The 27,150-nt window shown below is 34.8% G+C and overlaps 1 protein-coding gene across 10 annotated transcripts in view; it reads right to left on the minus strand.

Moving 5' to 3' along the window:
* Nucleotides 1–27,150, minus strand: part of FRYL (FRY like transcription coactivator) — a 158,657-nt gene that overhangs the window by 51,441 nt on the left and 80,066 nt on the right. For 8 of the 10 annotated variants that reach the window (XM_079305556.1, XM_079305555.1, XM_079305557.1 and 5 more), the window contains 22 exons: nucleotides 26,248–26,340; nucleotides 23,141–23,239; nucleotides 21,650–21,751; nucleotides 18,821–18,865; nucleotides 15,604–15,707; nucleotides 14,864–14,972; nucleotides 14,072–14,158; nucleotides 13,268–13,439; nucleotides 12,450–12,582; nucleotides 12,087–12,194; nucleotides 10,646–10,883; nucleotides 9,829–10,014; nucleotides 9,654–9,740; nucleotides 8,637–8,905; nucleotides 8,021–8,216; nucleotides 6,943–7,067; nucleotides 4,731–4,788; nucleotides 3,243–3,334; nucleotides 2,362–2,534; nucleotides 1,842–2,002; nucleotides 1,201–1,311; nucleotides 176–330 (listed from right to left, as the gene is read on the minus strand). In XM_079305556.1, coding sequence (XP_079161682.1) covers nucleotides 176–330; nucleotides 1,201–1,311; nucleotides 1,842–2,002; nucleotides 2,362–2,534; nucleotides 3,243–3,334; nucleotides 4,731–4,788; nucleotides 6,943–7,067; nucleotides 8,021–8,216; nucleotides 8,637–8,905; nucleotides 9,654–9,740; nucleotides 9,829–10,014; nucleotides 10,646–10,883; nucleotides 12,087–12,194; nucleotides 12,450–12,582; nucleotides 13,268–13,439; nucleotides 14,072–14,158; nucleotides 14,864–14,972; nucleotides 15,604–15,707; nucleotides 18,821–18,865; nucleotides 21,650–21,751; nucleotides 23,141–23,239; nucleotides 26,248–26,340 — 2,903 coding nt within the window. The remainder of the gene's footprint in view (nucleotides 1–175; nucleotides 331–1,200; nucleotides 1,312–1,841; nucleotides 2,003–2,361; nucleotides 2,535–3,242; nucleotides 3,335–4,730; nucleotides 4,789–6,942; nucleotides 7,068–8,020; nucleotides 8,217–8,636; nucleotides 8,906–9,653; nucleotides 9,741–9,828; nucleotides 10,015–10,645; nucleotides 10,884–12,086; nucleotides 12,195–12,449; nucleotides 12,583–13,267; nucleotides 13,440–14,071; nucleotides 14,159–14,863; nucleotides 14,973–15,603; nucleotides 15,708–18,820; nucleotides 18,866–21,649; nucleotides 21,752–23,140; nucleotides 23,240–26,247; nucleotides 26,341–27,150) is intronic. The other 2 variants (XM_079305552.1, XM_079305549.1) reach the window with 1 other exon arrangement.

Genomic DNA, 27,150 nt, shown 5'->3' on the forward strand with positions numbered 1-27,150 from the left:
ATTTGAATTTATTTAAGTTTAATTTACAAGGAATAACATTTTTGAGAAGTTTCTCTAGTAACACACACAAACAAACAGTGGTGATCTTTTCTCTCCACAGAAGCAAAACCCACAGTTCTACATCAAAGCACTCTCTGAAAATGGAAGTTTTAAAGTTTGAAAAATGTTGTAGTACCTGTTTTGGAACACGCTGGCTATGGCTTTAAAGCAGCCAGCTGCTACCCGCTTGGAACCTGTGTAACACCGGTCAACGGCCCAGTACATGAGGTTACTCTGGTCAGGATTGAGTTCCAAGAGCAGCATGACTGCCTCACAGCCTAGCTGGTGAACCTAGGGAAGAATAGATATATATATATTTTAAAATATATAGATAAAAAGACCAATTTACAAAAGGGCATAAAATAGGAAAATAAATATTTAAGAAACCCGAAACCTTTGGGAACATAATATCTGTTCCATCCAAAACCAACGACATCATAGCCTAAAATAACAGCAGATAATTCTATCACACTGTTGCTGTTCAACTTGCATAAAGCCATAAATTATTGACACTGATTTTTTTTTTCCTTTAAGTTCCAAGGCTAGTTTGAGCAATTTACCATTTATTTTTATGCCTTACACTGAAGCACTGCCCTGAAAGCTCTACATACAGAGAAGTATTTAAGCACATACTGGAATTCCAGCAGGATGCAAGGGACAGATCTGCACGGAGACTTACACCTTCCCTGGAATCAAAGTAGCCCACAGGAGCTGTATTTTTATGTAGTCCTAGCATTATAAGGCAATAGAGGTCCTACCTTTAAAGTTTGCGTTACTGTTTAGATTAAAAGCTTGGTATTACTAATTACAAAGGACCCCAAGGAACTCTACAGACTCTACAGTCTCCCATCAGTTCATGTTCAAAATCTCTTCTACTTTAAATTTGTGGAACACCTGACTTATTACTACAACTTGACATGGTTGATCAGTTTATAAATAATATACAGTGTTTCACCCCTTGTCCCTTCCTCTTCCATTCTGTTTCTCTGCTCTTACACCATGATTAGGGACTGACTTCCTCAACAAGGTGAATGCACATGAAGGACAGTACAAAACTCTGTGCTACTAAAACAGCACTTAGGCAAATCTGTCTGCAAACTCACTAAAATATGTATTTGAAGGTAGATAGTTGCCAAGTGACATTGACATTGCCTTTATTACCTTTTTATCTTGTGAATCCAAAATATTATCCAGCCATTTGTATAAATAGCCATCAGATGAAAGCCCAACATTGTCTGCAACAGGGCCACAACACAGTACAGCAGACATAGCCTTTGGAAAGCAATTGAAAAACACATTTTAACAACTCAGATACAGGAAGTGCTCTTACTCAGTGCATTAAAATATCAGATAACTAAATTTTAACCTGTTAAGAGAAGAAGACTAATAGTAATAAAAAATGTTTAACATTTTATTCAAGAAATTATTAAATTATATTTTTCTCAACTTTCAAATACAAGTAAAGGTCAATATTAAAATGCTGACATATTGAAGAGTTTGCACCAGTTTCACTGCTAACGTACTAACTAACATCATTAGTAATGATGAAAGCCTTTAACTTAAGCAAATGAAAAGTAATGTCACAGGAAGTGAACATTCAGTAGTAATTGTAAGAGATTCCTATAGCAAGTGCAATAGTTACAGTATGGCAAAAGCTGAACTGTCATAAACACACATATAAGAAGAAGGAATAAAAAGGCAATAAACATGGGTGTGAAAACCACATCTAAAAAGCCCAAATGTTAAATTTGCATCATGGTGCCATAACAATCTCTTTGCAAAATTCAAGAGTTTTAACATACCTTTAATGCACAGTATTGGTGTCTGTTTATTCGCATGTTTCTATCACTGTATCTGTCCAGGGGAGTAAACATGATGCTAAAAGGACCTGCCCAATGACTGAACAGCATGAACAGACTGTGGCGTAGACTCTGCTGTGGAAAGACACTTCTTCTCTGGTGTACTAAAAGAAAAGCCCACAGTGATACACACACTCTTGTAATTCTTCATGCTTAAGCATGTAACACAAACAGACCCAAACTATGAATATAAAAGAAAAAAATCCATGTAAAAACCCACTGTTATTTTAACACCATACTACCTGAATGTAGGTTTACTATTGTCCTGTTTAACACCAACAGTGTAGAGGAATAAGATCCACAGAATTCAAATACATAGACAATCAAGACTGCCAAATAATACCAAAAACTTCTCTTAATACTCATACTGCTAAATAATACTCAAAACTGATGTTTTTGTTTTTGTTTTTTTTTAATGTACTGCATATTAAATACAGTAATCAGAAGCTACATTTTTACATACCTGGAACATTTTGTATGATATTTGCCACTAAGGCACTAAAATGGCATCGGATATCTTTCAATGTATCAGAATCCTTTTCATTTTCTGCTTCTAAGAGTTGTCTTGTTAGATCAACATACTCAAGTAAAGTGTTGTTGAGGGAATGTGTTTCATTATCAAGGCCACCACTTGCACTGAAATAAAATAAATTTAGAAAATCAAAGAGCACGGTAATTACATAGTGTTTGAAAAACATCCTTTTTCTTTTTTTTATTTTTAAAAAACCCTACACTCTCATCACTGCAAATCCTTAATTTAAATTAATTTCTTCATCCATCTTCTACTTCAGCATTAAAATAAAAAACTCCACAGTTCCACATGCATAGGAAAAAATTTCCTAGGGACTTTTGTAAAATATGCCAAAACTACTTCTTTCAAAGTGTCCCTACAAAAGTGGGGAAAACTGAGGAAAAGATCTCAATAACCATGTTAATATTATCCATCCTTCAAAAGTCCAGCATTAATGAGCAGTAGCCTTCTCTGCATAAGATGGGTTGACTAGCGCCAGCACTCCAAGTACACGGAAGTCCCTGAATTATCACAGAATAGTTATGATTTGCACAACTTGTGTGATGTTTGAGCACACACAAACAAGAGGGACCATGACACACTGCCTGTTCAAAGTAATGTCCTGGGGAACAGTAACATTTTAAATAAAACATATAACACTGTGACCAAGAACATGGGAGTTAGAGGGATTAAAAAGCCAGCAAAATTCTGTCTATTTATTTAGTGGTATACTGAAACTCACTGATGAATTTTGCATGCTTGTTATACTGAGCCATAAATATATCAGTGACAATTCACCAACATCTACAACTTCTCATCTGTGCTGCCCCTACCTGTGACTAATGACACCAGCATCTGCCAACAGTTCAAATATTCGTACTAGTTGTACTCGTAAAATATCTCGACGCCTGCGCCGTTTCATGTTCTATCAGAGGAAACACAAAATTAAATGAAGCAGAGGAAAAACAAAGTAGAAAAGCAGAGTAGAATATAAAAGTATTATTATATCTGTACTACAACTGGCATGTGTTATCAGAGGTGCCAACCTTTTAAGAGAAGTTACCAAAATTTCTAACAAGTTTAAAACAAACCAGATAATGAACAAATATTTTCCCTGTTGCAGCTCTGAGATATACCATATATATATTGCTATTACATGCATTATCCAGATCATGGTTGCTGTCAGACTCTTGTGACTAAGTGCAACATATACAAAACAATGAAGTGCAAAAGGCAGTCTTCCTACATATTTTGGGGGAGGTGATCCTGTCTCTCTGCTCCACTCTCATGAGACCCCTCCTGGAGTACTGCCTGCTGGGGCCCAATAGGAAGGACATGGGCATACTGGAGTGGGTCCAGAGGAGGGCTGCAAAAATTATCAGAAGGCTGGAGCACCTCTCTTGTGAAGAGAAGCTGCAAGAGGTAGGGCTGTTTGGCCTGGAGAAGGGTCCAGGGAGACCTCATTGTGACCTTTCAGTGCTTAAAAGAGACTTGTATGAACAATGGGGACAAACGTTTTAGCAGGGCCTGTTGTGATACAAGGGGCAAAGGTTTTGAACTAAAACTGGGTAGATTTAGACTAGATATAAAAAAAGGCACTTTTTATGATGAGGGTGGTGAAACCCTGGAACAGGCTGCCCAGAGAGGTGACAGATGCCTCATCAGTGGAAACATTCAAAGTCAGATTGATGGGGCTCTGAGAAACCTGATGTAGCTGAAGATGTTCCTCCTGCTCATTTCAGGGTGGGTGGACTAGGTGACCTTTAAAGTTCCCTTATAACCCAAAATATTTTAGGATTCTATGATTTGTATGCAAGCCTGACACAACTGCTGTACTGTACTGTAATACAGTAACATTTTGAAACAGAAGTGCTGTTCCTTTCCATCACTTCCATTAGAACAGTCAGGTGAGTTTACAACCCTTTTCACTAAAAACCACCACCACCAAACCCCAACAAAGTTGGTGGACAGTAAAACTCAATTTTAAGTCATAGGTACCACTAATTGTGGGAATATCACTGATGATATAACAAAGTAACAACTGTGTAAAACTATGATTAAAGAAATTAAAAGAATGTAGAAAAGGTTACAGTATTTTTTTATCATTTGAAAAAAAAATCTCTAAAACAGACATAACAGCTCAAACATGAAGCTCTTCCACTGTAAACACGTCACAATCATTTGAAAAAGCAACATTTCACCTTTTTGTCTGTTACATTGACTGTTTCTTACATTCACAAATTCAAGAAAATAACAAACACTTCCTCTTTGTGAAAAGACAGTTAAAACTGTACTGAGTATAACAGAAATTATTTAATTACCTCTGGCCTTCTTTCAAGTGCTTCCTTAATTATAGGATGTAATTCTTCTATTAGTTCCCTGAATTAAAATAATTAAAAGGATAAAAACAAACATTAAATTAACATCTCAGCCGAAAGATGTTTCTCAGGAACTAGTATTACAACACAAGTTAACATACCCTCAGGTTTTCCTTCTTTACCTGTAGCTTTCAAAAGAGAAGTTTCCTAGAAAGTTATTTTCCTAATATAAAGAAGATTATAAAATAAATCTCTAAACAATTATCTCTAAATTTGCATTCTCCAAGTATTATGGCTTATTTCTATCACAGATGATTTTCATTTATTTTCATATTAAGGGTTTAACAAAGCTATATGGTGCAAACAGATATTATTAGGGGGAAAAATGATGTTGGCAGCTTATCATACAATGAATGCCCTTTCAGCTGTTATGATGCATTTAGTTGTTAATATTGATTCTTTAAGTCCAATAACAATACACTGACAAAAGTCCGACCAGTCTCTTTGAAAATTGAAACAGGTTTTGACACCGTGCTTACATTCCCTATTTGTTTTGAAGCTCCAGTCTTTATTACTACACATTTCCTTCTGCCAAAAACTTGATTCTGACTTCAAAAAGGAGACAGGGAAAGGATATCAGTGGTATGGAAGTATGCAGAAAAATACTAAGGTAAAAAATACATTTGGTTTACTTTCCTATTTGTTAACAGTAATTACTGACTCCAGATTTGCAGGAGTGCACACATTCTTCTACTTCCTGTGGTGCTGTAATTGAGATATATCAAAAGCATAAACCACTTCAAGTTTTCATGGTAAATGACTGACTCCTCTGATACCTCATGCAAAGCTTTTCCCTCAGAGAATGCATCCAGGTGAACAGAATGCTACACAAACATTTGTGGTGGACTCATTAACAAGAAAGTTAGCATAGTTAGATATTGTTCTGTATTTTCTTTCAAACATAGAAAACACAGAAAAGAAGTTGGAAAAAACTTTTTTGTGCTAAAATAAAATAAAAGATCAGCTTACAATGGAGATCAAGAGATACCTAGAAGAGTTTATATGATCAGTTAAGCAAAACAAAGATACTATTCTAATAAATTTACATGGACTGCACATATATATATATATATATATATATATATATATATATATATGTAAAATCTATAATGGAAAGAGTTCCTCAGTAAACATAACAAATGGGAAGGAACAGTGCCTTAAATCACAAAAGCTAAACACCAAATCAGTGCAGAGCAGCAATGATGAAGGGTGGGCTACTGCCAGCATGTGGTGTGAGTACATGCACTGGACAGAGAAAAAAGATGGTCATAGAAAAAAAACCCACATTCTGATTACAGAAATTATAAAACTGATGAGGATTAGATTTTTTTTAACTTAATGAATGAGTTGGTTTTAGTTCAGAAATCAAGGATTTCTGGTGAAATTATCTCTGAAAGCATTTTCTAGACTTTAGAGCTGTTAAGCAGCTCTCATGGCACAAAGTCTTGCTTTACTCCTGGTAGTAAATAAAGTCAGATATTATATAAAATTCTAAGCTTATCAGGGGATATAAAACAGGATATGACAACTGAGAATCTGGCATTAGTTTCAATATTGGCTTTTTATCTGTGATAATATAGGACACAAGTGACTGGAGGAGAAGCATCATCTTATTCAAAACCAACAGTACTAGCAAAACTGGCTCCTTTGGCAGAAGCAGAGTTGGTTGCTATGCATGGTACAACTTTATAACTCCCATAATAAGAGACTGGCTGCTGTCAGAGAACATCTGATGGCCTTCCCAGGAGGCTTTCTTGTCCTCAGATATTCTCTCTCTTCATTCATCCTCAGAATGAGCAATTGGCAATACCAAAAAGTAGAGCTTACCAACTCCTACAAACTTGATTCTAATTAACATTTCAAATGTTATTAGTTTACACAATCTGTTCTTTCAGATAAGGGCAGCTTTTAAAACCAATAAGCTGTTTATTCTTCCTACTAACTTCTTTTTTCTTTTTGCAGGCATGACATCTACATAAAATTCTTACAATCTCTAACCATCTATATCATGCCTCTAAATGCTAGAAAAGACAAAGAGAATAAATTGTAATAACATTTTTAAAATTCTTAAAATAAAAACAAAACAAAACAAAAAAGACTCCAATTCTCCACCTTTGTAATCAATTAGCATAGAAAGATGAAACACAACAATTACCTAAAAGCTCCTGGGTTGGTCCTGCCAAGTCCCAGGACAAGAGATTCTGTAATTTCCATGCTCTCAGAGCGCATCATTGGAACTATGTGCTTAAACAGGGAGGAAGGGGATGGAATGCCAATAATCTGAGAAGAAAATCAGAATAAAACAGAATGAAGTAGTTACCACAAGGTGGTGACATGAAAACATCTGCTGTAATTTCATAGTCTTCTCATATTGGAACAGTGACTCAAAATGATAAAGGTGAAATTCATCTTTGACATGGAAAGATTTTCTGAAATAGTCAGGTAGTATTAACTAGTTCTTGCATAACTGAATTTTAAATATCAGATGACAATTAATTACACAGCATGGTATACTGAGACTTTCACGTCAATGTAAACTCCTTGGGGAAGAAGTAGATTTCTGGTGCCCAACTTCTTAGACTCCTGAGTGGTTCTCAGAGAGAACAAAGCTTTCAGTCTGCAATTTCTAAGACTTAGGGAAAGTATCTTGGTAACAAAAAAGTGGAACGGACTGCTTTTGCCAAAAATCTGCTGCACAGACCATGAATTATCTTGACATATACTGTACCTTTTACAGGAAGCCAAATAGGAGATGAACAGAAAGAAGATAAGAAGAGGGAAAATAAACCATAATCTGCAGATGATATGAAGCAAGGCAGACAGAAAAGTATCTGCGATTGGGAAAATATAACAAGATATATCATGCCTGAATAGGTCCCAGTTACAGTTATTGAAGTGAGAGGCTATTTGCTCAGAACTAGGGAAGTCTAATGACAGCAAAACCACCCCTTTAACAGCAAACAAAGCATTTCCTTATTACTGCTAGATAAGACCTTGAGATTGGGTAAATGTTTTCATTACGTGACTAGATTTGCTTTAACAACATACACAGCATGGATTGGGAAAAGCAAACTAAAATAGTATTCTAAACAAATGAAAAACAAATTTATCCTAAAAATATTTTCAGACAAATAATACCAATTTCTAATCATGATAGTTATTATAGAACACCTCTGGTGTTTCTATTTCCAATAAGATGGAGACTTATTTCAGCAAGCATTAGAAGAACTTACTCTTGAATCAATGCTATAACCACTGTCTGGGGTAGACGCCAGCGTCTCAGGAGGGGAACATCTCACAGAGCCTGTGGAAGTGGAGGAGTTTGAAGAAGATGCTGCACTGCAGCAAAGAATCAGGTAGTTTCTCCAGAGCCCAATATAGGAGTCACTGCTTGTAGTAGTATTTACTTTCTTTGCATTGATAGGGCTGCTATTAAAAAGAGAAAGAGAAGAGCTCAGTAGAATAAATGAAGATTACCACACTTTGGTTTTCTACTGAATTTATTTTTCAATTATGCATATGCCATTACTTCCCAAATTGTTAACATAGTAAACTGAATAAATTATTCAGAGCAGACTTGTACATCAATAATGCATGCTTTTATATTCAAATCTAGTGAACTACAAATGGCCAAAGGCATTCATTAATTAATATTTACCACAGATGATATTTTATGCAGATAAATGTGCTTTTTTTTTTTTTTTTGTTATATAAGGCTGAATTAAATCCACAGACAATATCAAGAATTTATATTTTACCTCACTGAAAGAATAATGACACTAGGATGATGACAAATCTTGAAAAAATACTGAATATAATATACTGTATTTACTTTAGAAATCAACTTACTTGATATCCACTTGTGGAGACAGGAGCTGAAGTCTTGTATAAGCAAATGTCCAAGCATAGCTTACAGCTGTTGGGCAGTGTTTTGGAAGATTTTCCTGCTTCATGAAACTTGAGAGGCTTATAATCCATGGATCTTGGCCTTGAGTCACATGTGCAAATATCCAAATATGTGAAGGACTGACCACATCGAACTGGTGGCTGATTGGGGAGGAATTCCAGTCAGCCAGAGTTTGCAAATCTATTGAACTGGGACAGTACAGTAAAGTAGTCTGTGTGCACAGAAAAGAAAATGAGGCAATACTTAATATCCAGCCATTTTAAGCAACAATCTCTTTTGTTATAATATAATAAAATATCAATGTCAAAATCACACCTGGAACAGATAAAAAAGTAATATATGGGGCTTTTTACAGAAATTCTTAATGTGAACACCTATAAAACTGTTGTGGGTGAACAAACAGGTATTAGGAAATACCAAATCCTAGAAAAAGACCCTTTCATGCATAATAATTTAATTCTTCCATAAGATTTGTACTCTAAAAGTCTTATAACTCAATTCCAACTAGTTTCCTAATCCCAAAATCAACGTTTCCTTGATACTTAGTAGTTTATGATAAATATGTAAGTATGGAATTTAGTTGTTATTCACTGACAGTTATTACAGCTTTCATCATGGATAAAGGGCACATTGATTGTTATGACACTATATTGCTGCAGAAAAAAACAGTGTTCTTTGCTTTTAAGATATTGCAGTCTGCGAGCAAGATGAGAAAAAAGAGATAAAGACACAGCTCTGTGTTTATATGGTGGCATAACAACACACTATCAGTCAGAAAGTTTACAGTGGTGGTGTCAACCACACAACATTCCTCAGATTTTTGTTCGTAGTGATAAACTGCTGATAAAATTAACATGAACATAGTAGCATTATCATTTTAACTATACAGTATTAATTTGGGATAGCTTTGCAGAATTTCCTCATCTTATAGGCAACTTTACATAAAAACTCTGTCCTACCTGGTCAGCACCCGTGAGATGTATGAAGCTCTCCAGGATAGTAGCACTTAGTCTGTCCATTACATCTATAGCCAACTCATCATCACTCTACAAAACACAAAACACACCAAGCTCAAAGAATGTCAAAATAAAAGCATTTCACCAGGCAGCCTACGAATGGGTCATCAACTCTTACCTTTGAAATTTCTAGAAGTGTGAACAAGGCCCTTATTTCTCTGAGAACACTGACAGCTAATCTCCTGGTGGCAGGCCTTGTGCTGCAAAGGATGACCAAAGCAAAGCCTTCCACCACATGAAATACACTGGAATAAAGAGTCCTCTCCAGGGGTAGGGTATGGGCAGCCCCATTGGATACACCACGCTAAGAAAAACATAACAGAAGTTAAGCAAAGGAAGAAAAAATAAACACACAACTAAGATACTGTTCCATTACTGGTCATGGCAGATATAATCATAAAATATTTACATATTTGGCTACCAGTCAAACTTTGCATTATGAGAATGACATAATATTAGTCACTTCATTTTTTTATTGCCTCTCTGAATTTAGTCCAAACAAACACCACAAGAACATCTTTACTTCACTTTCTCACAAGATGATGCAATGAGAGCAAATTTTAAAAAACCTCAAGCAATAGTCTTTCATAAAAGATTACAATATCAAATTATTTGAACCCTTTCTACTGGCTAGTAGAAATGGTGGGTTTAGTTCTATTGTTTAATAACTCCTACATATTTCCAGTTACATGTGATGACCAACAATGTAAGCAAAATATGGTCATGAAATAATGTTTAGGTAATACTCAATAATTTGAGACTGATTTTGTTTTGATAAAAATTTTGTTTTAATTTAAAATAAGCGAGCTAAAAGTCTTCAAGCACTGTAAGAAATTTAGCTGAATTTTATTACTTAACAAAACCAGTAAAGCTCACTACTAAGTTTGTATGTAGATGCCAAGTACGTTACATCCAAGGACCTTATATAGATATACCTGAGAATCCTGGGTTTTATTGTGCATTTGGGCTGCTTGTTTCCACTGATTTATGAGCTGCACTAACATTTTTACTGCATTATCAAGAAGTGTTGGGTGGATGTCAGTCACTTCACGCACAATAAAATATACAAATCCTGAAAGAACATCTTCCCGCCAATCTGGAAAATCAAGCATTAATGCTTGGAGTGTATTGAAAGCCAAGGCACGAAGCTCTTCATCCATATGAATTGTCAGCCTGTTTAGAAAAAATATTGGTATCATCACCCTAGATAGGCATACTCTTAACCAGCCTTTATCATTTAAAGTTTACTCTTAACTTTTTTACTGTACCATGTAGAACAGTTCCACAGAGATGTATTTTCTGCACTGAATAAAACTGAGACTGGCAAGTAACAAAGGCAATTTTACTACAGCAAAATAATGCAAGGTTTCACCAAACTTAATACAAATAAAGTGTGTTAAACAGAGACCATCAAGTGTTTAACAAAGGTCTATCTTTGCATGTGTCTGAGCAGCTACCTTAGAGCTCAGCAGGCCAACACCCTGTGATGCATAGGCTATTTTCTTCAAATTAAAATTGAAAATAACACAATTATTTTACAGTTAAAGGAGATTTACTTTGGATATGAGAAAAAATTCACCGAAAAATCCTTTGCACATATACTTAAAAATCCATCTTAGACTGCTATGGTAGTAGACACCTATCCAAGTATTACATCACTACTTAATACTTTCATGTCTTCTGTATTATTTTAAACACTGAAGTCAGAGTGTTAGAAAAATCCTATTCTCTTACATTAATACTAACTTCTTATATATGTAACTCAACACATAATATAAAAATGGAATTATAATTTCAAAGCTATAAGCTGTCGTATATTTCTGTGCCAGACTATTCTCACATTAGAAATTTAAAAAAAATCTTCTCAACTATTTATCAGTACTGATAACGTACATTCAGTTTAAACTGAGATAAGAGATGGAAGAATATGGGTAATGTTGGATCACAGAAAAATGGAAAAACAAAGCAGGAGTAGTAGAGAAAAATAATAAAGTTCCCCCCGGGTGCCTATCTCAAATTTTGTAATGTCAAACAAAAATGACTTCATGAAAATTTACAGTAATACGGAAAGAAAAAGAAAGAAAAAAAGTATAGCAGTAACAAAAAGATTAAACAAATTCAAAAAACCCCCAAAGAACAGAAAGAAATTCCTACTTCTCAAAATACTCTCTCTAAAAATAAGTGCAAGGTCTGCAGGATAAATTTATCTCCTGCTACTACGGCCAGTAAAACCTGACCAACTGCAGAAGGTTGGCAGGAGCAGCAAGGAGAGAGTCTGCATGCAGCAACTCACACTGCAGTGAGTGCACTGACCATCATGCACACGCAGCATTTAAAAAAGAACATCCACTAAGAGCAGAATTCCAATTCTCTTACCTTGCAAGCAATTCAATGAGGTCAGTCCTACTCATGCCATCTGGAATCAGTCTTGGGATAGCAGCAATGCAAGTTCTGAACAAATCTATCTTAGGTTTCCTTTCACCCCTACAGAAACAGTTTATAACCAACAAAGAAACAGGAAAACCTACTTCAGTACACTGGAAACATATTTTTGATTTCATGCCACAACTAAAGAGGTAACAAACATTTTTTATCAATAATTAATAAAACTAACATTTACTTAATAGTCCAGTAAAAAACCCACGACTATAACACATTAATGATGGCATCTGCAACATTAGAGCATAAAAATAATGTGGTGCTACTGTGACATCAAAAATGCTGCAGTTCAGTACATACGTAATCATGTCTTCTGGTTCTTTATTTGACATCTGCACACTAGTCATGCACATGGGCCTTCCAACTTCTTTGTCCAAATGCCTAAGAATGCTATCCAGTGCTTTTCTGACTTGAGGATAGTATATGGACATTCCTGTAAAGTCAAAGAGCTCCATCACCTCTTTTCATATTTTTATTAAAATATCTGCCACTTATTCAGCTTAGGACAAATTTATTATTGTACAGATGACATGAAACAGATACTTTAAGCATCAAAACAAATGCAAGTATATATGAAATATGTATCTATAAATATATAAATATGAGATATTATACAAAAGTAGAAGCTTTCTTCAGAAAAATCAAAAGCAATGAAGTAACCATTAGTTGCTTCTTTGTTTTCTCAATTCCACGTTTTTTAGTCCTAGTTTAAATTCAAGATGTTGAAACAGTTCTTTGAAGATGACTAACTCATTCACAGAAGATCAACAGGACACAGGGATCAAGACTGTCTCACTCCACTCAGCTGTGAGACATTTGGGACATTTTAGAATGACATCAGGGGAAAAAACTTGCCATGCTATTTACCACACTAACTGCACTCAGGTGTCTTTGTGCTTATTTTGCAATGCAAAACACTTTGAGAAAAGACCTGGATTTGGTCTGAGACACCAGAGGGTCAATATTGTCTAGCAGCCCTCTCTAAGGAATCAAAGTAATTCTTGCTAACAATAAAAATAAATACATAAATAAAGTTACACTAATGTACACTGCTTGAGAATAATTTGGAATATATACATACATATTGAAATGCCAACTTACAAAAGAATACAACATACCTATAACTTTTGCTTCCTCATCTGTCAGTGTTTTATTAAGAAAAATTTTCTTCACACGTAGAGTATTTCCTGAAGGAAGAACAACTCCTGTTGTTGGCATTGGTGGTTCACCATCTTTTTGCTGCAAGCTATCTGCTATGACAAGGAAAACTCTGAGGCCAATATTCATCCTCTTCAAGAACAAAAAAGGGACAAAAAAAAGGAAAGAAGAAACAGAAGAAATTACAAGATTGAAGGAACATAGAGACAAAATACAAATTAATGTTTTCAACTCTTTTAAATAGAGAACAATATGGTTCCAGTAGGAGAGACCTTATTTAAATATTACATATTAGGGTAATGAAAGTAACAAGAATAATGTTTAAGCTTTCTGTGGCACTCCACACTCTGATACAAGTGAACTGATTTGGCCCAGGCTAAGATACAGAATATTTTATAGTACTGAGCACTCAAGGATTTGATATGAACCTCCAGAGCTACACACTGAAGACAGACATTGCATCTGGGTCTTCAAGAGTTAGGTATGACTTTCCTGAAAAAATGCTTTACAGTTACACTGCAACAAAAAAACATACTTCCTGAAATTCTTGTTGAAATGAGTGTTAACTGTAGAAGTGATGCTGTCCTGCTCACCTAAAATCAAACAACAACTGTGCACAAAAACAATTACCTCTTTAGCATTACCAGAACATTTCTTCAGATACTCATTAATCTGCCTTTAACCTGGCTCAAACATAGTTAACCACTTCCCCCCCCAAAAAAACCCCCAATGCCCTGTTCTCATGGCATGCAAGCCTTTATTACCTCTGGATTAATAGTGAAGGTTTTAGGTGATTTTCCAACACTAAGGAGATCAAATATTATTTCTTTCATTGCAAAATCCAAACGTTCCTATAAAAGAAATATATTAGTATGGTCATCTCTTTTCTGTTAATATGCATAATTTCTTGGCATTGTAAAGCTACTGGTTATCATGTCTTAAAAGTTAAAAAAAAAAAAGTTTAGAAAATAGTTCTTTTTTCCTCCTTATTATTATGACTTTTTTTTTAAATCTAGTACAATTCAACACAGCTCATCACCTGATATAGTTGAATCATTTCTCCTGAAAAAAATCTCAGACAATTAATCTCAGATCAAACACATTTCTACAGATTAAATTAGCTGTTATAGAAAACAAAAAAGATATAGAAGAGCCCTAAGGAATAAAAAATATTATAATACAAATTAAAAAAAAATATAAAGTCATGAGTTGTGTATTCTGCCTCATCCCTGAATGACCAAAAGCAAGTAATTTCAGAAGCTCAAGCACAGACAAGTTATTTCTAAGACAGGAGAAGATGTCTCTAATCTATAAGGTTAAAGATCAATGACAGTTGATCTTGTCTGATTGTATCTTGCATTGTGATATTAGGACAGTTCTAATGCTTTGTCCCTTATAAAAATATCATAATGGATATAGTAATCATATTAGCGTACTATATAAATACATATATATATACACACAGCCCCAAACATTTCAAAAACAAACCTCAGATTTGTATTTCTTCCAAATAATGCTCATCCTAGTATTACAGCTCTACCCAGATGTATTCTTACCTGAGCAATGAACTGAATAATCTTCACAAATATATTCAGAGGTGTGTCTCGTGGGACCACGCTACGTGATCCTTTTGGGAAAAGTGCTGATACAATGCTCATGAGACGGCTGCACGAATTTAGAAACAAAAAGAAATAAAAAGGTCTTTTAAAAATAGTTCCTTATAACAGCACATATGTTACAGTTCAAATCTGAAAGTGTATGTATGTGTGTGTGGCTACTGAATAATACTGAAGCCTATGATAGGCTGGACCACGTACAGAAAGCACAGCCCCAGCTGTCACAGACAACAGGATCATGGGTTCCTCTACAAACTGAAAAATATCCTGTTTTAAACCAGTTACTAATAGTCAGGAGAAGGGGTAAAATCTGAATGACTATTCCAAATTCTCATTATACACAATTATAAAGAAAACCTTTTCATTTCCAGTCCATACTTAGTGATGGATACTTCACACCCATTTGTTCTGTCATCATTAGTGCCTTTGAACTTCAATAAATTTCCTGCTTATCTCTCTGCCTTATTCTATCCCTACAAAGACAATTCTAGACTCTATTTCTTCTTTCTGTCAAAGTACTCAAGGGCTTTTGGTTTTCTCCATAAAGACAAAATGTTTGGTCCTGTTTATTTGACTAAACCATCCCTGAACTGGCTTCAAGATCTCTTCTGATATCTTCACTAAGTGGGAATAAAATCTCCATCATTAGAAATTTAAAATACTTTGCATAATGAACTCACCTTTGAGTTACAGTGTTGCTTTCACATTTAATTCTAATAACATAAACCCACAATAACCTATACAAAGATTCCAGTGCAACTCGGGACATTTTGGGATCTTTATTCTGTAAAACAAATTTTAAAATATAATTATTGTTGCCTGTGAGACATTGACACAATTCTATTATAATATTTATTTACTTTTGAAAATAATCCTTTTAACAATGAAATCAGATGGGTTTAATACTGACTACAAGTTTATTATATTTTTTAAAAAGCATGTATTGCATATTTCCAATATTCTGTAAATTTTTAATTAGTATGTCCAGCTCATTTTACACATCTCTAACTCTGAGGGCAGAATAGTAACTAAAAAGCAGATAGTTCTCTTGAGATGAACACACCAAAAGTATATTGCTTTCAAGAACTTTTCTCAGGAAGCCATTGGTAACAAATATCTACTTCAGAGCAAACTAGTTTATAGTTTGTCTAAAACATTGGAGTAGCTGCTTTGGATCAGGCACAAGGTCTTATTCCATCACTCAGTCTGTTACAGCAGACAATAGCAGGTGCAGAAGAGAAGAATGCAAAACAGGGCAGGCACACAAGGATGCATCTCCAGGTGCAGCTTCACACAACACAGACACCTCCTGCAGGCTGTATTAGTGTTTTTCCACTTACAATGTATTTTTATTGTAACAATTATGCTACCACCTCCTTAATTAATATAAAGTCTAGCAGCACAATTCAGTTTAAATAATGTACTATACACAAAATTATTTTTGTCTTAAAGCTGCTACCATGAGGTTTGCTTTGCTCCTCTGAGCTCTTAAACTGTGCAAAACAGTAAGTAACTAACATTCTTTGTACCAGCTCCAGAAACCTCCTTTCCAAATAGGGATTCTTGGAGTACTTACAATTTAGAAGTGTCCAGCAAGATAAGATTCCTCGACTTAGCCATAAGTATAAACCTCTGAATATAATAAATTATTCCTAGTCATCAACTTTTTAGGCATTATGCCAACTCAAACTAACAAACCCAAACGAAACCAACAAAATGGAAAAAAAAGGAACTCCAAAAACACATCTTCCCCATCTCCAGTGAAGCCTCTCTATTTCAAGACATATCTATATGATGACTTGAATGTAATTAATTTCATATTTTGTGCCACAAGCCAGTGAGTCAAAGTAGCAGGTAACTTTTCCTTCCATGACAAATGGAGTGCAAATTCACAAAGGGTGAAAGTGGAACTAAAACCATACTGTTCAAAAAGAGATGACCTCATTCATGGTTATCTCCACCACAACCTCAATGCTCCCTCTACATTAATTCTTGCAGTAAGAAAGTCTTGCTGATCAAAATAACTTAATGTCCATGTATGTGCAAAAGGCTATATACACAAAGGAGATTAATTTTGGTGGCTTTAACACAAGTAGGTTCAGACTACTGGTTTTGGTAGCATCTTATTTTAAGAAAGGCTAAAAGCTTATCACAGAATCACAGAGGCAGAAGTGGTATTTCAAAGTAGTACAGACAAGTAACACACAAGACTTACAACCAGAATATTAGAGGAAATAACCCAGTTTACATGAGGGATAATGCTGTTCTACCCTCCCTTCACACACCACTGTGTGCTGCCATCACCTCTGAATTAGCATCTGTAACTAGGTGCTACTGCAGTGCTACTGAGAGGAAGAAGTAAACTTAACTGTGCCAGGGGGTGAGACTGTGTCAGCTTTGATTCTAATCAGCTTAAAGAGCAAAAACCCTACAAATTATTACTCATTGTATTTAATTTACAGGCCAACAATTAATGATTGTCAAAGCAGGATGGGGAATTAATTGGTACAAGTATTATCAAAGTCTATCTGAAATGCATCTGGAACTGAGTAATGCTTCAATTTTCTAATTTCATATTTTCTACAGGTGAACTTAATTTACAGGTCCAGAAGTAAACAAAAAAATTATTGCTGGCTTTCAATCATCTAATAAAAAATGGTAGAGGTAGCAGATATTTTAATAATATGTAAACAATGCTCCATCTGTTAGCAAGTGTATCATCCAATAGAGCTACTTCTGAGTAGTTATGACAAAGCTTGCTTGTTATAAAGAAAAAAGGAACATATAAAGAGGCATTCATCTTTTTAAAAAAAGTTACAAAATAAATGCTGCAATACTTTTATTATTTTAAGCATTGCAAATTTTCATTATCACTTCCTATAAAGAAGAACTAAACTAATCTGTTAGAAGATAATTCCTTTTGGGGTATGACCTGCAGCACACTTCATGTACACCTAGTGTTAAGATGTCAGTATTTATTTTCTCTTAGACATTAGAGCAACTAGAATAAGAAATAGATGGATATGCAATTCAACAACCTGGCTGAATCTGAGTATTTTTTAGATAATGTCTGTTAGATTTTGAAGTACTCTATATGTTGTGGGGTTTTTTTTTTTTAAACATAGTTTACTTTAAAATCCTAAAACTTTTAACATGAATTATGGTATCAGCAGACAGAATAAAGTTGTCAGGAACAGTATATGTTACAAACCCAAAAAACGTAAGAGCAAATTACAGTGGTTTTACATGGCACATTAAAATGAGTCAATGAAACAAATCTCAATGATGGCAAGAAACAAAATAGCATTTTTTCCATGTTAGTCAAATGTAGTCACTTACTGAAGAAAGTACTTTTTAATACTGATGTTAAACTTTTCTTCTGTTCTGAACTAAAACAATTCCTAATTTTTAAAACCTGCAAAACCAACAGTGTAAAAGTCTTTCAAGTTAGTGCACTGCAAGTTGTTACAGTAAATCAGTTTAACATTTTTTTACTGTGAAAATGTTTTCAGTTTGCTCACATGCAAGACACCTTTTCAAATGAAGTAACAGAAAACATCATATATCTGAATAGGTAGTTATTTCCAGTGGAAACATGCACTGCTGTTCAGGGAAACCAGCTGTGATATTAATAATCAATCTCAAAAAGCCACACTTTCATCCTCAAGGAAAAATTTGTATTAGACAATCTTTTGATCTTTCTCCTTTACTCTCTGGCAAGGGAAAAAGATCTTTGAAACATGAGCTAGTCTTAGTCCTGTTGCTTCTTAACACTAACAGCAATTTTACAAAGAAAGGAAACCACAAAATACAACAAATAACATAAAAAACCAAAACAGAAGTATTTACATGAGACAAAGCAACATTTCACTGAGTTACAACAACATATTAACTCACCTGCAGTGTTTCTATTTGTTTTCTGATACTGTTGTTAGATGGCATCTAAATAAAGCAATGTGAGACAGCAAAACATAACAAACATGAGAATGGAAGGCACATGCATGTTAGATGAAAAAAAGCTCAAAACCAACAGATAGCTGTCTAGCAAGGACTCTATTCAGTAGAAATAAAGGGTTTGCTATAGTGCCAGAAAACGTTCCTTCAACTTTCAAGGTTTTGTGGTAACAGACACTTATAGATAAACTGTGAGAAAAAAAAAAAAATCTTTTTCCAGCCAACAGTGGTGCAGAATGACAGACACTGTTCTCTCCCATTTCTGCAGCTTTTTAAAATGTTCCTTCCTGTCTCCAGAAGAGGTAGTAAAGACATCACCACTCAGATTCATCCAAGAATTTATGAACTCTCTGACAAAATTGTTAGAATTAGTCTGTGTAAATACTTGTCAAAAAAAAGTAAGTTAAGTGTTTTACAATACTGACCCAGCATTACTGTCTGCTGAACAAATTCAGAATTTTGCCTACACTAGTGGGTAAAAAAAATGCCTGCTGGGCACAGTGCTGAAACAGCATCCCAACAGCTTTGTGGGATAAAGCCAGCTATACATACAGCAGAAAAAAACCAATCCTTTCACACACTCCTGCTCTAAACTGACTCTTACAACTCACTGATGTGCTATTTGCATTGGTCCAGACCACTAGGTTTTCTCCTTTCAGCAAGGCTAGAATATTCTCCCCACACAATAAGCCTGCTTTGAGGACAACTAAAGGCAATGTGCACTGAAGCCCAGCACAGAGAGTTTACCAAGACCATAAGTACTGCCAGGTTTAGGATTCAGAGCACTCTCAGGAGCATTATCAAATTTAACGTTGCTCCAAAAGGTAAGGCAGGGTATGAACAAACTGCATCAGGTATTGTGGAGCCACTGCAATGGTGTGAGCTTTCATCTCATGGCAAATGGGAAATGGCTCATTTCAGTCACCAAAGTGAGACATGGTGCTCATGGCTCAGTAAGAGTTTGCACTGGGCAGTCACCAAGGAATGAAGAGAGCACTATGAATCCATCACCTACACTACTTCTTGGTGTCTTGCTAGCATGCCTGTACTCTTTACAGAATATCCCTGTGAAAGACTCTAAGTGTTATGATTATTTCAATTCTGAATTTGTTAATTTCAACAAATACAGTAAGGGTAGATGAATCCTATTAGTGCTCTAAGTATCTCCTAGGAACTCTCAAAATCACTTTATTAATAACAAGGACACTAGAGGCAATGGATTCGGAATTTCTTGTTTCATTTTACATATTTAAGTAACTCCAAATAAAATTTTAGTAATTAGAAAATCAGGAAATAAAATGGGGGAAGGGAAATCTGAAAGACTAAACTGTTGTGAAATTCAGATTTATAAATTAATGAGATTACTTATTACAGAGTGCATGCATTTAATTAGCTTCAGAAACAAAGGAACACATTAATTCATAAGACACATGAGGACAGTGGGGGTGTATTTTTCAAGATTAAGCTCGACAAAGTTTCTGAACAAGGCAGGCACCCAAAAAAACATGATAGTATTTGGTGTGCCAAGTTAAACCAAGCCATAAAATATCCTAAAGAACTCTTTGATGGCATAGCATCATAACACTGCAAATTCTGAATTGCAGAAATTCGTATGTGGAATTTCTGCTGAATAGAGCCTTACAGTAAATGTGTTAAGGTGTTAGTGGTTAACAAATCGAAGTAAAATATAAAATGCATGCTCAGCAACTACCAGTTAAACTCACTGACATTTATGGTTTTAATATATCCATTACCAGCAATGGACATTATGCCAGAAAAAGGCAACTCCTAGATTGCAAGGAGTTTTTTTAAAAGCTTTAAAAATAAAAGCACAAGCAGCCTCCATGAGCAAAATAAACCACAAAACAAATATCAAGGCAAATATTGCAAAAGAACTGCAATTATGTTAGATGAAAAATATACAGAACCCAACAAGCAACAGAAAGGTGTGAAAGATGTTGTAAAAACAAAATGACCCTTAAAAACAATCCAAGCAGCTAAACCGTTATGACTTCATGCTGGTTTATGGATTTTACGAATAAGATACATAACAGTCACTCATAGCTAACCAGAATCAGTGTTGTGAAGGAGGATCAAAGAATTTATTAACATTTTCAAAATCAATACATTAGGCAAAATCATGAATTATATTAATCATAATCAAGGAAAGAACATGTACAATAACTACAAGAAAGTGACTAATTTGTAAGTATCTTGATGTCTTTATCAACCAATTGATGGTTACAATTGTATCAACAGAAGGCACAAGTTAAAGGGACACTGTAATTTTTTTTTTTTTAAATATGTATCACAGGCTGTAGATATAACACCTTTTCTGGTGTCACAGTTCATTTTCTACTCCTTCAATAAGCGAACAAGAGATAGAAAGTTTGCACTTCCTATACATTCTACTTAGAAGAGCAGACAAGTCACTTATTTTCTCACATATAATTTGTACATAAAGAATTACAGTTTGTATTTTCTCTGGCATGAACAGCCCTTATTAACAGACACTTCTGCAGATTTTACTCAATAAAAATTATAATCCCCAAGGGGACCACACTGATTTCCACCATGACATAGCATCACAAAAACTTATTATGAAGTTTAGTATAGAGACTCGAAACATTTAATTTCTTTTTAGAAAAGAAATTCAGTGTCCTTTTAAACAGCCAAATATTATTCATTGTTTATTTGGCACAAGAATGCTGAGAACATATTGTAATAAATGCTAGTGATTTGCAACAGATCCTTAATTAAAAAAATTCTTACCTTTAGATGTGACAAACAGTTCTGCAGGAAAACGTGCCAGTTATTTAAAAAAAACTGTTTCTGACTGACACACAACAGGCAGGTGATCAATGGATACAAAGCCTATGAGTAGGGGGGAAAAAGAATTGATCAAATTGCTCTTTGCAGACCTCCTAAGTGTTGTACATTGAGAATGAGACACAGCTGGCTGTTGCCTCTCACTCTCCCAGTTTTGGCTCTGCATGGCAGCCTCTCCCCTGCACTGGGACACTCGTGCCAGGCACAGAGCCCTGGGTAACCTCCTGGGTGCTGTAAGAGCTCAAGGTGCCAGACTGGGGCAGTGGGACCAAGGCGAACCTCATCCCCCAATAAGAACTGAGAGCAGTCTGACCCTACATACAATGTTCATGCTTTTCCTCCAACCACAAGAGTCAATTCAAATAGTCTGACATGCTGGGCAGGTGAACTGCCTCCATGAATATTCAGGAAAAACACCAACCAAGTAAAAACTGAGACAAACTTTAAGTTGTCAGAAATGCTGCTTCTACTCTAGATATAGTTTTAATGAGGAATAAATCACAATACAATTTAATTTAAATCTGTGAATATGCAGAGTATGATTTAGCTTTGATTTAGTAAGATAAGATTTAAGTATCATATACTTTAATAAATAATGGTGATTAGTACCAAATCTGACTGCAGCTTCTCTTGTTACGAAGCAAAACTAAAGGATGAATAGATAAATAGTACTCTCAATACAACATTTCTAACTTCATAAATAAAACTACATTTTGAATACCAATATCAAATTTATGTTATTCTTACATAAAGAGTTTAACCAATACAATGATATATGCTTTTTATGTGCAGAATTCTAGAAAGTTAAGTTTGTCCATGACCTTAAAGTGAGAATAAAACATTTTAAATTCACTTGCATTTACTGAATATGTCAACTGAAACACAAAAATTAGCTCTACATTTTCAGCAAACTGAAGTGAATCGACTTGAAACATGTCTGCCATTGTCATCAAAAATAACCAAATAATGCATAAATAAGAGGTAATAAAAAAATACTGGAAAAAGAAAAACAAGGTGCACGAAAAGAAGAGAGAACCAGGCAGAGCAGGGGTATAAAGAAGCTGCTATTTTACTGAAAAAGTCTTGTCTGACATTTGCATATTTTAATTAACTGTAATTCAAATATATTCAGACTCCCTGAATGCAAGTTTTTACTAAAAAGACATTAGGTTAAAAAGCTCTGCTAAAACCCACTAAAATAATCAAAAACAAGCACTAATTTCAAGACAATCTGACATGTGAGATAAGAGCACATATCTGCACAAAGAAACAAAGCAAAATTAGAACAAATGCACATACACAGTGGGAATTTAATTATACTGAGATATTAAGATTTAAATGGATATGGCTTGATAAGCTTTTCCTCATATAATGCACTAGTTTAAGAGCCTAAGATGAGCAAAATGGAGAAGTTGAAATATTTCTTTAAAATACCAGTGAATGCTTCTTTCTTGAACTCAATTCAAAGGTAGTCTGATAAAGCATCTCCACAAAATTTTTCAAACATGGCACATTCACTTCATTTTTAACAGCCTATTAAAAAAAAAATCAAAATCACAAATTAATGGGCTTAAAAATTTACACAGAAGGCAATTTAAATATACTTTAAGATGTCTATGAATTCAAAATAATTCAAATGTTAAATTTCACATTAGGAAGGTATTTGAGTGTATTTATCTGAAATATAAAAAAAAGATAAGAAATCATGCTATACACCACAACCATATGGTTAAAATTAACATTCAAAGCAAACATACAAAAAAACTCCACCCCAACAAAACAGCCCACTGAAATAAACTGTTTTAAGAACTTGGTCTCTATTCCATACTTTAAGAAGAAAGTGTATTTGAGCTAACAAATAAAAACTACACTGAAGCTCTTCATATACTTATTTACATTTATTCAAAAAATTAGTATCTGTAACTTTCAAAGTTCCCCTCTTAACTTTCCTGTTTTATTTTTTGTTTTAATACTGAACATGGGAAAGTTAAGAAATAATACACAGGATTAGCAGTCAACCAATCATGCAAGTTGTCTTTGATCACCTTTCAGAATTAATGAAACATAAATGGAGCCCTACACCCTTCTGACCCACTCTGTTCTTGCACACAGAATAGCTTTCCTCCCACAGCCAGTGCCACCTTCTTTATTACAACCTCTGGAAGGCTCTTAGGCTTCTCTCTGGATCCCCAGGATGATCTATTTAAACAGTATTCTCAACCTATTGTTTTAAGCTTTTTCTGCTTTATTTATCAGATTGAGGGGTGGGGTGTTGGGGACTGAAAAGGCTTTTTGAAAGAGGTCCTCTGTACATATAATTTCCTTACAATGTAAAATAGTTTTTGTTATTTTTATTATTTATAGTTATTAATATTATGGAAACATTTTATTTACTAACACTATATAAAGAAAAATCATGTCCACCTTGATAAGAACACTGAAACCTTCATGATGTAGAAGCATAAAAATAGCATGTATCTCTGTAATGTGTACAGATCCACGAAGAAAGAACTGAGAAAGTAGATACAATTTAAATCACTTCCTATGCACCTACTAATTTATCTTTTGCTATTCTTAGTCTATAGGTTCATTAGTACTCTGCTAGCTCCATGTGAGAAATCAGACTCTGCTCTCATCACCGTAATGTTCCTTCAGGATATAACCTTAGGCTTTCAGAGCAGCCCCAACTTCCCTGCTATAAAATATGCTGTGATTCATCATACCTGCAGGGTCCAAATCAGGTCAGGTTTCTTAAAATGCCTGAATGACTAAGCAAGAGAATGACAGTAAAGAAGCCTCAATGTTGAAACCTAACAGCTTCCTCACTTGAGCGATTTTCTGTATCCAAGATACAGAAAAATCTACATTCAATTCATTCAGCTGCATCAAAAATATTCAAACTGCATCTCACATCTTCCAAGAGAGTGACTAACCAGCTCAACTGCACCTCAGCCTGGGAGTGAGCTCTTAGCTTCTATTTAAGAAGCTCCATTTGTATGAAATGATTAGAGACTCAATGAGTCAGAAGGAAAGATCAAGCTTCCCTCCCCAAGTGTCTGAAGCGCTGATTCAGGCTGTGCATGTTGGAAGGGATCACACACCACAAGTGCTCTGCACAGTCAGTGTCTGTGCCTCCACCCTTGCCAGTGGATAGTCCCAACTCACAAATGCTGCTTCTTCCTCATTATTTCAAGGGAAGTTTTCACCATGTTTATGATTCTACAAACTAATATTTGCATTTACCTAAATGCTAAGTAGTTTCACTTGGCACTCCCACTTCAACTGCCAAGCAACTATGGAATTCAAAAGGACAAAATGTGTTCACTCTTTAATAGGAAAGAAATTTTTCTATTCTTCTCTAGAGGACTGTAAGCATGCCTGAGAGTAAGATTAAAACTTCTTCCCATAAACAGTTACCCCTAGAGCACCTCTTTCTAGTTATGTCTTAGGAAAAAAGATTGTCTCCTTTGTAATTTAAAAATTAAAAAAAAAAAAAACCAAACAAACCCCAACCCCTCCAAGAATACCAAACCTAACCAACCAACCAAAGCCAGACAAACCAAAGAGAGCCTGTATTGACTGAAACAATCTCACAAGCAGCATTACAGGCACAGTACATCCAACACTGTGATATTCATGATATTCATGGCTGCTGTGTGAAATTTCTACTTCTAGGTTAAAAACACACAGATGATTGCAGCTCTTCCACTTGAAGGATTAAATCTAGTGGACATTCACCTCTACTAATGATTTTTATTAAATTAGACAAACCTACATTCTTCCTTCCTGCATTGGAGTTCACACTCTCTTTATCAGACTGCAAAAATTTTACATATCTCAGCTTATTATAGAGAGAACTTAAAAGGTTTCAGCTAATAAAGAAAAATCAAGAAGACCCTTGAGCAAACAAGCCAATATTAAATCAAAGAATTTTCAAGTTTTTAGAGCACGTATAAATTTACACAATGTCCTGGTAATAAAGGTGTAGAGAACAGACACTTTTTTTAAAAGTTCTGAAAAAAACGTCTGAAAATTAGCAAACACACAAGTCAATCTATTTCCTTTAAAGACTATGAAGGTGCTTGTAATCTACATAACAGTCACAGAATAGTTTGTGTTGGAGAGGACCTTAAAGATAATTAGTTCTAACTTCTGCCTCTGCTGTCGGCAGGGACTCCTTTCACTAGAGCAGGTTACCCCATCCAACCTGGCACTGAACACTTCCAGGGATGGGGCATCCACAGCTACTCTGGGCAACCTGTGCCAGGGCCTCACCACCCTCTCAGTAAAGAATTTCTTCCTAAAATCTAATTTAATCCTACCCTACTTCAGTTTAAAGTTGTTCTCACCCTTGTTCTACTGCTACACATGCCCTTGTAAAAAGCCCCTCTTCAGCCTCGTTGTAAGCCTTCCTTAGGTACCAGATGTCTTTCTGAATATACAAAAATGTAGTATTTTGAGGATTGATTGAAAAATTTTAATCATGAGAGCCTAACTGAAAGTGGGAGGAACAGTATGGCAGAAGGGATTTAAATACTTACAGCAGCCACAGGTATGAGAATTTCCACAAACAAACCAGCAAGTGCATGTTTTATATCTTTATCTTTTACTTCCAGGAAGTACTGAGCACACTCCTAAGTAAGAAAATATATGAAAAATATTTAGAAAAAGGAATACAAACATAACTATGCATAAAAAACCACTAGCAGTCTAACATTAGTTGCCTGTTTTAATTTAGAACATGAAATGTGTTTGAGCTAGTCTTACACTCCTTAATAGTATCAACTTCACAAAACATAAGCTTTAAAACCTGTTTGTCCAGCAATACACCTCAATGAATTCAAAGGAGAACATTTGTAATACCATGATAGCTATTTACCTTTTACTCAGAATATAAAGAGCACTCAGAATACAAAAGAATATATATATGTACATTTTCCCTCAGATTATTTCGAAGATTAAAAAAATTTAATGCTTACCTCTATTAAAATTATTGGAAAAGTATATTTTATTTTTATATACTAATTTTCATTTTCAAAGGAGTTCCATGAAAAGAAAATTAAATGTAATTAAATATTCCAAACACCACAAATAATTCATAGTGAAGTGTTTTTAAAGAAAAGTATGTCTTGACATCTCATCTGTTAAAAATGATGTATCAATTCTTCTTCTCTAATAAACTGCTTTCATAAAGACAGAAAATTATCTGATTGCTACCCATTTTCATTCAGTCTTAAATTCATATATTACTGGTTTGCCACACTACTAAGGGAATTGTGAAAGGTTTCTCCTGACAGCAGGTACTCACAAACTACAGAGAAACAAATAATTCTCACCTCTGAAAAATCAGGAACTGAACAGAAAAGGATGAAGGTTGGCACACAAGTAGAGGGAGTGACTGAACATAGCAAGTGTCATCATAGCTTCATGACTTAAACATTTAA

The sequence above is a fragment of the Erithacus rubecula genome (assembly GCF_903797595.1).
Source record: "Erithacus rubecula genome assembly, chromosome: 5".
NCBI classification, from domain to species: domain Eukaryota; kingdom Metazoa; phylum Chordata; class Aves; order Passeriformes; family Muscicapidae; genus Erithacus; species Erithacus rubecula.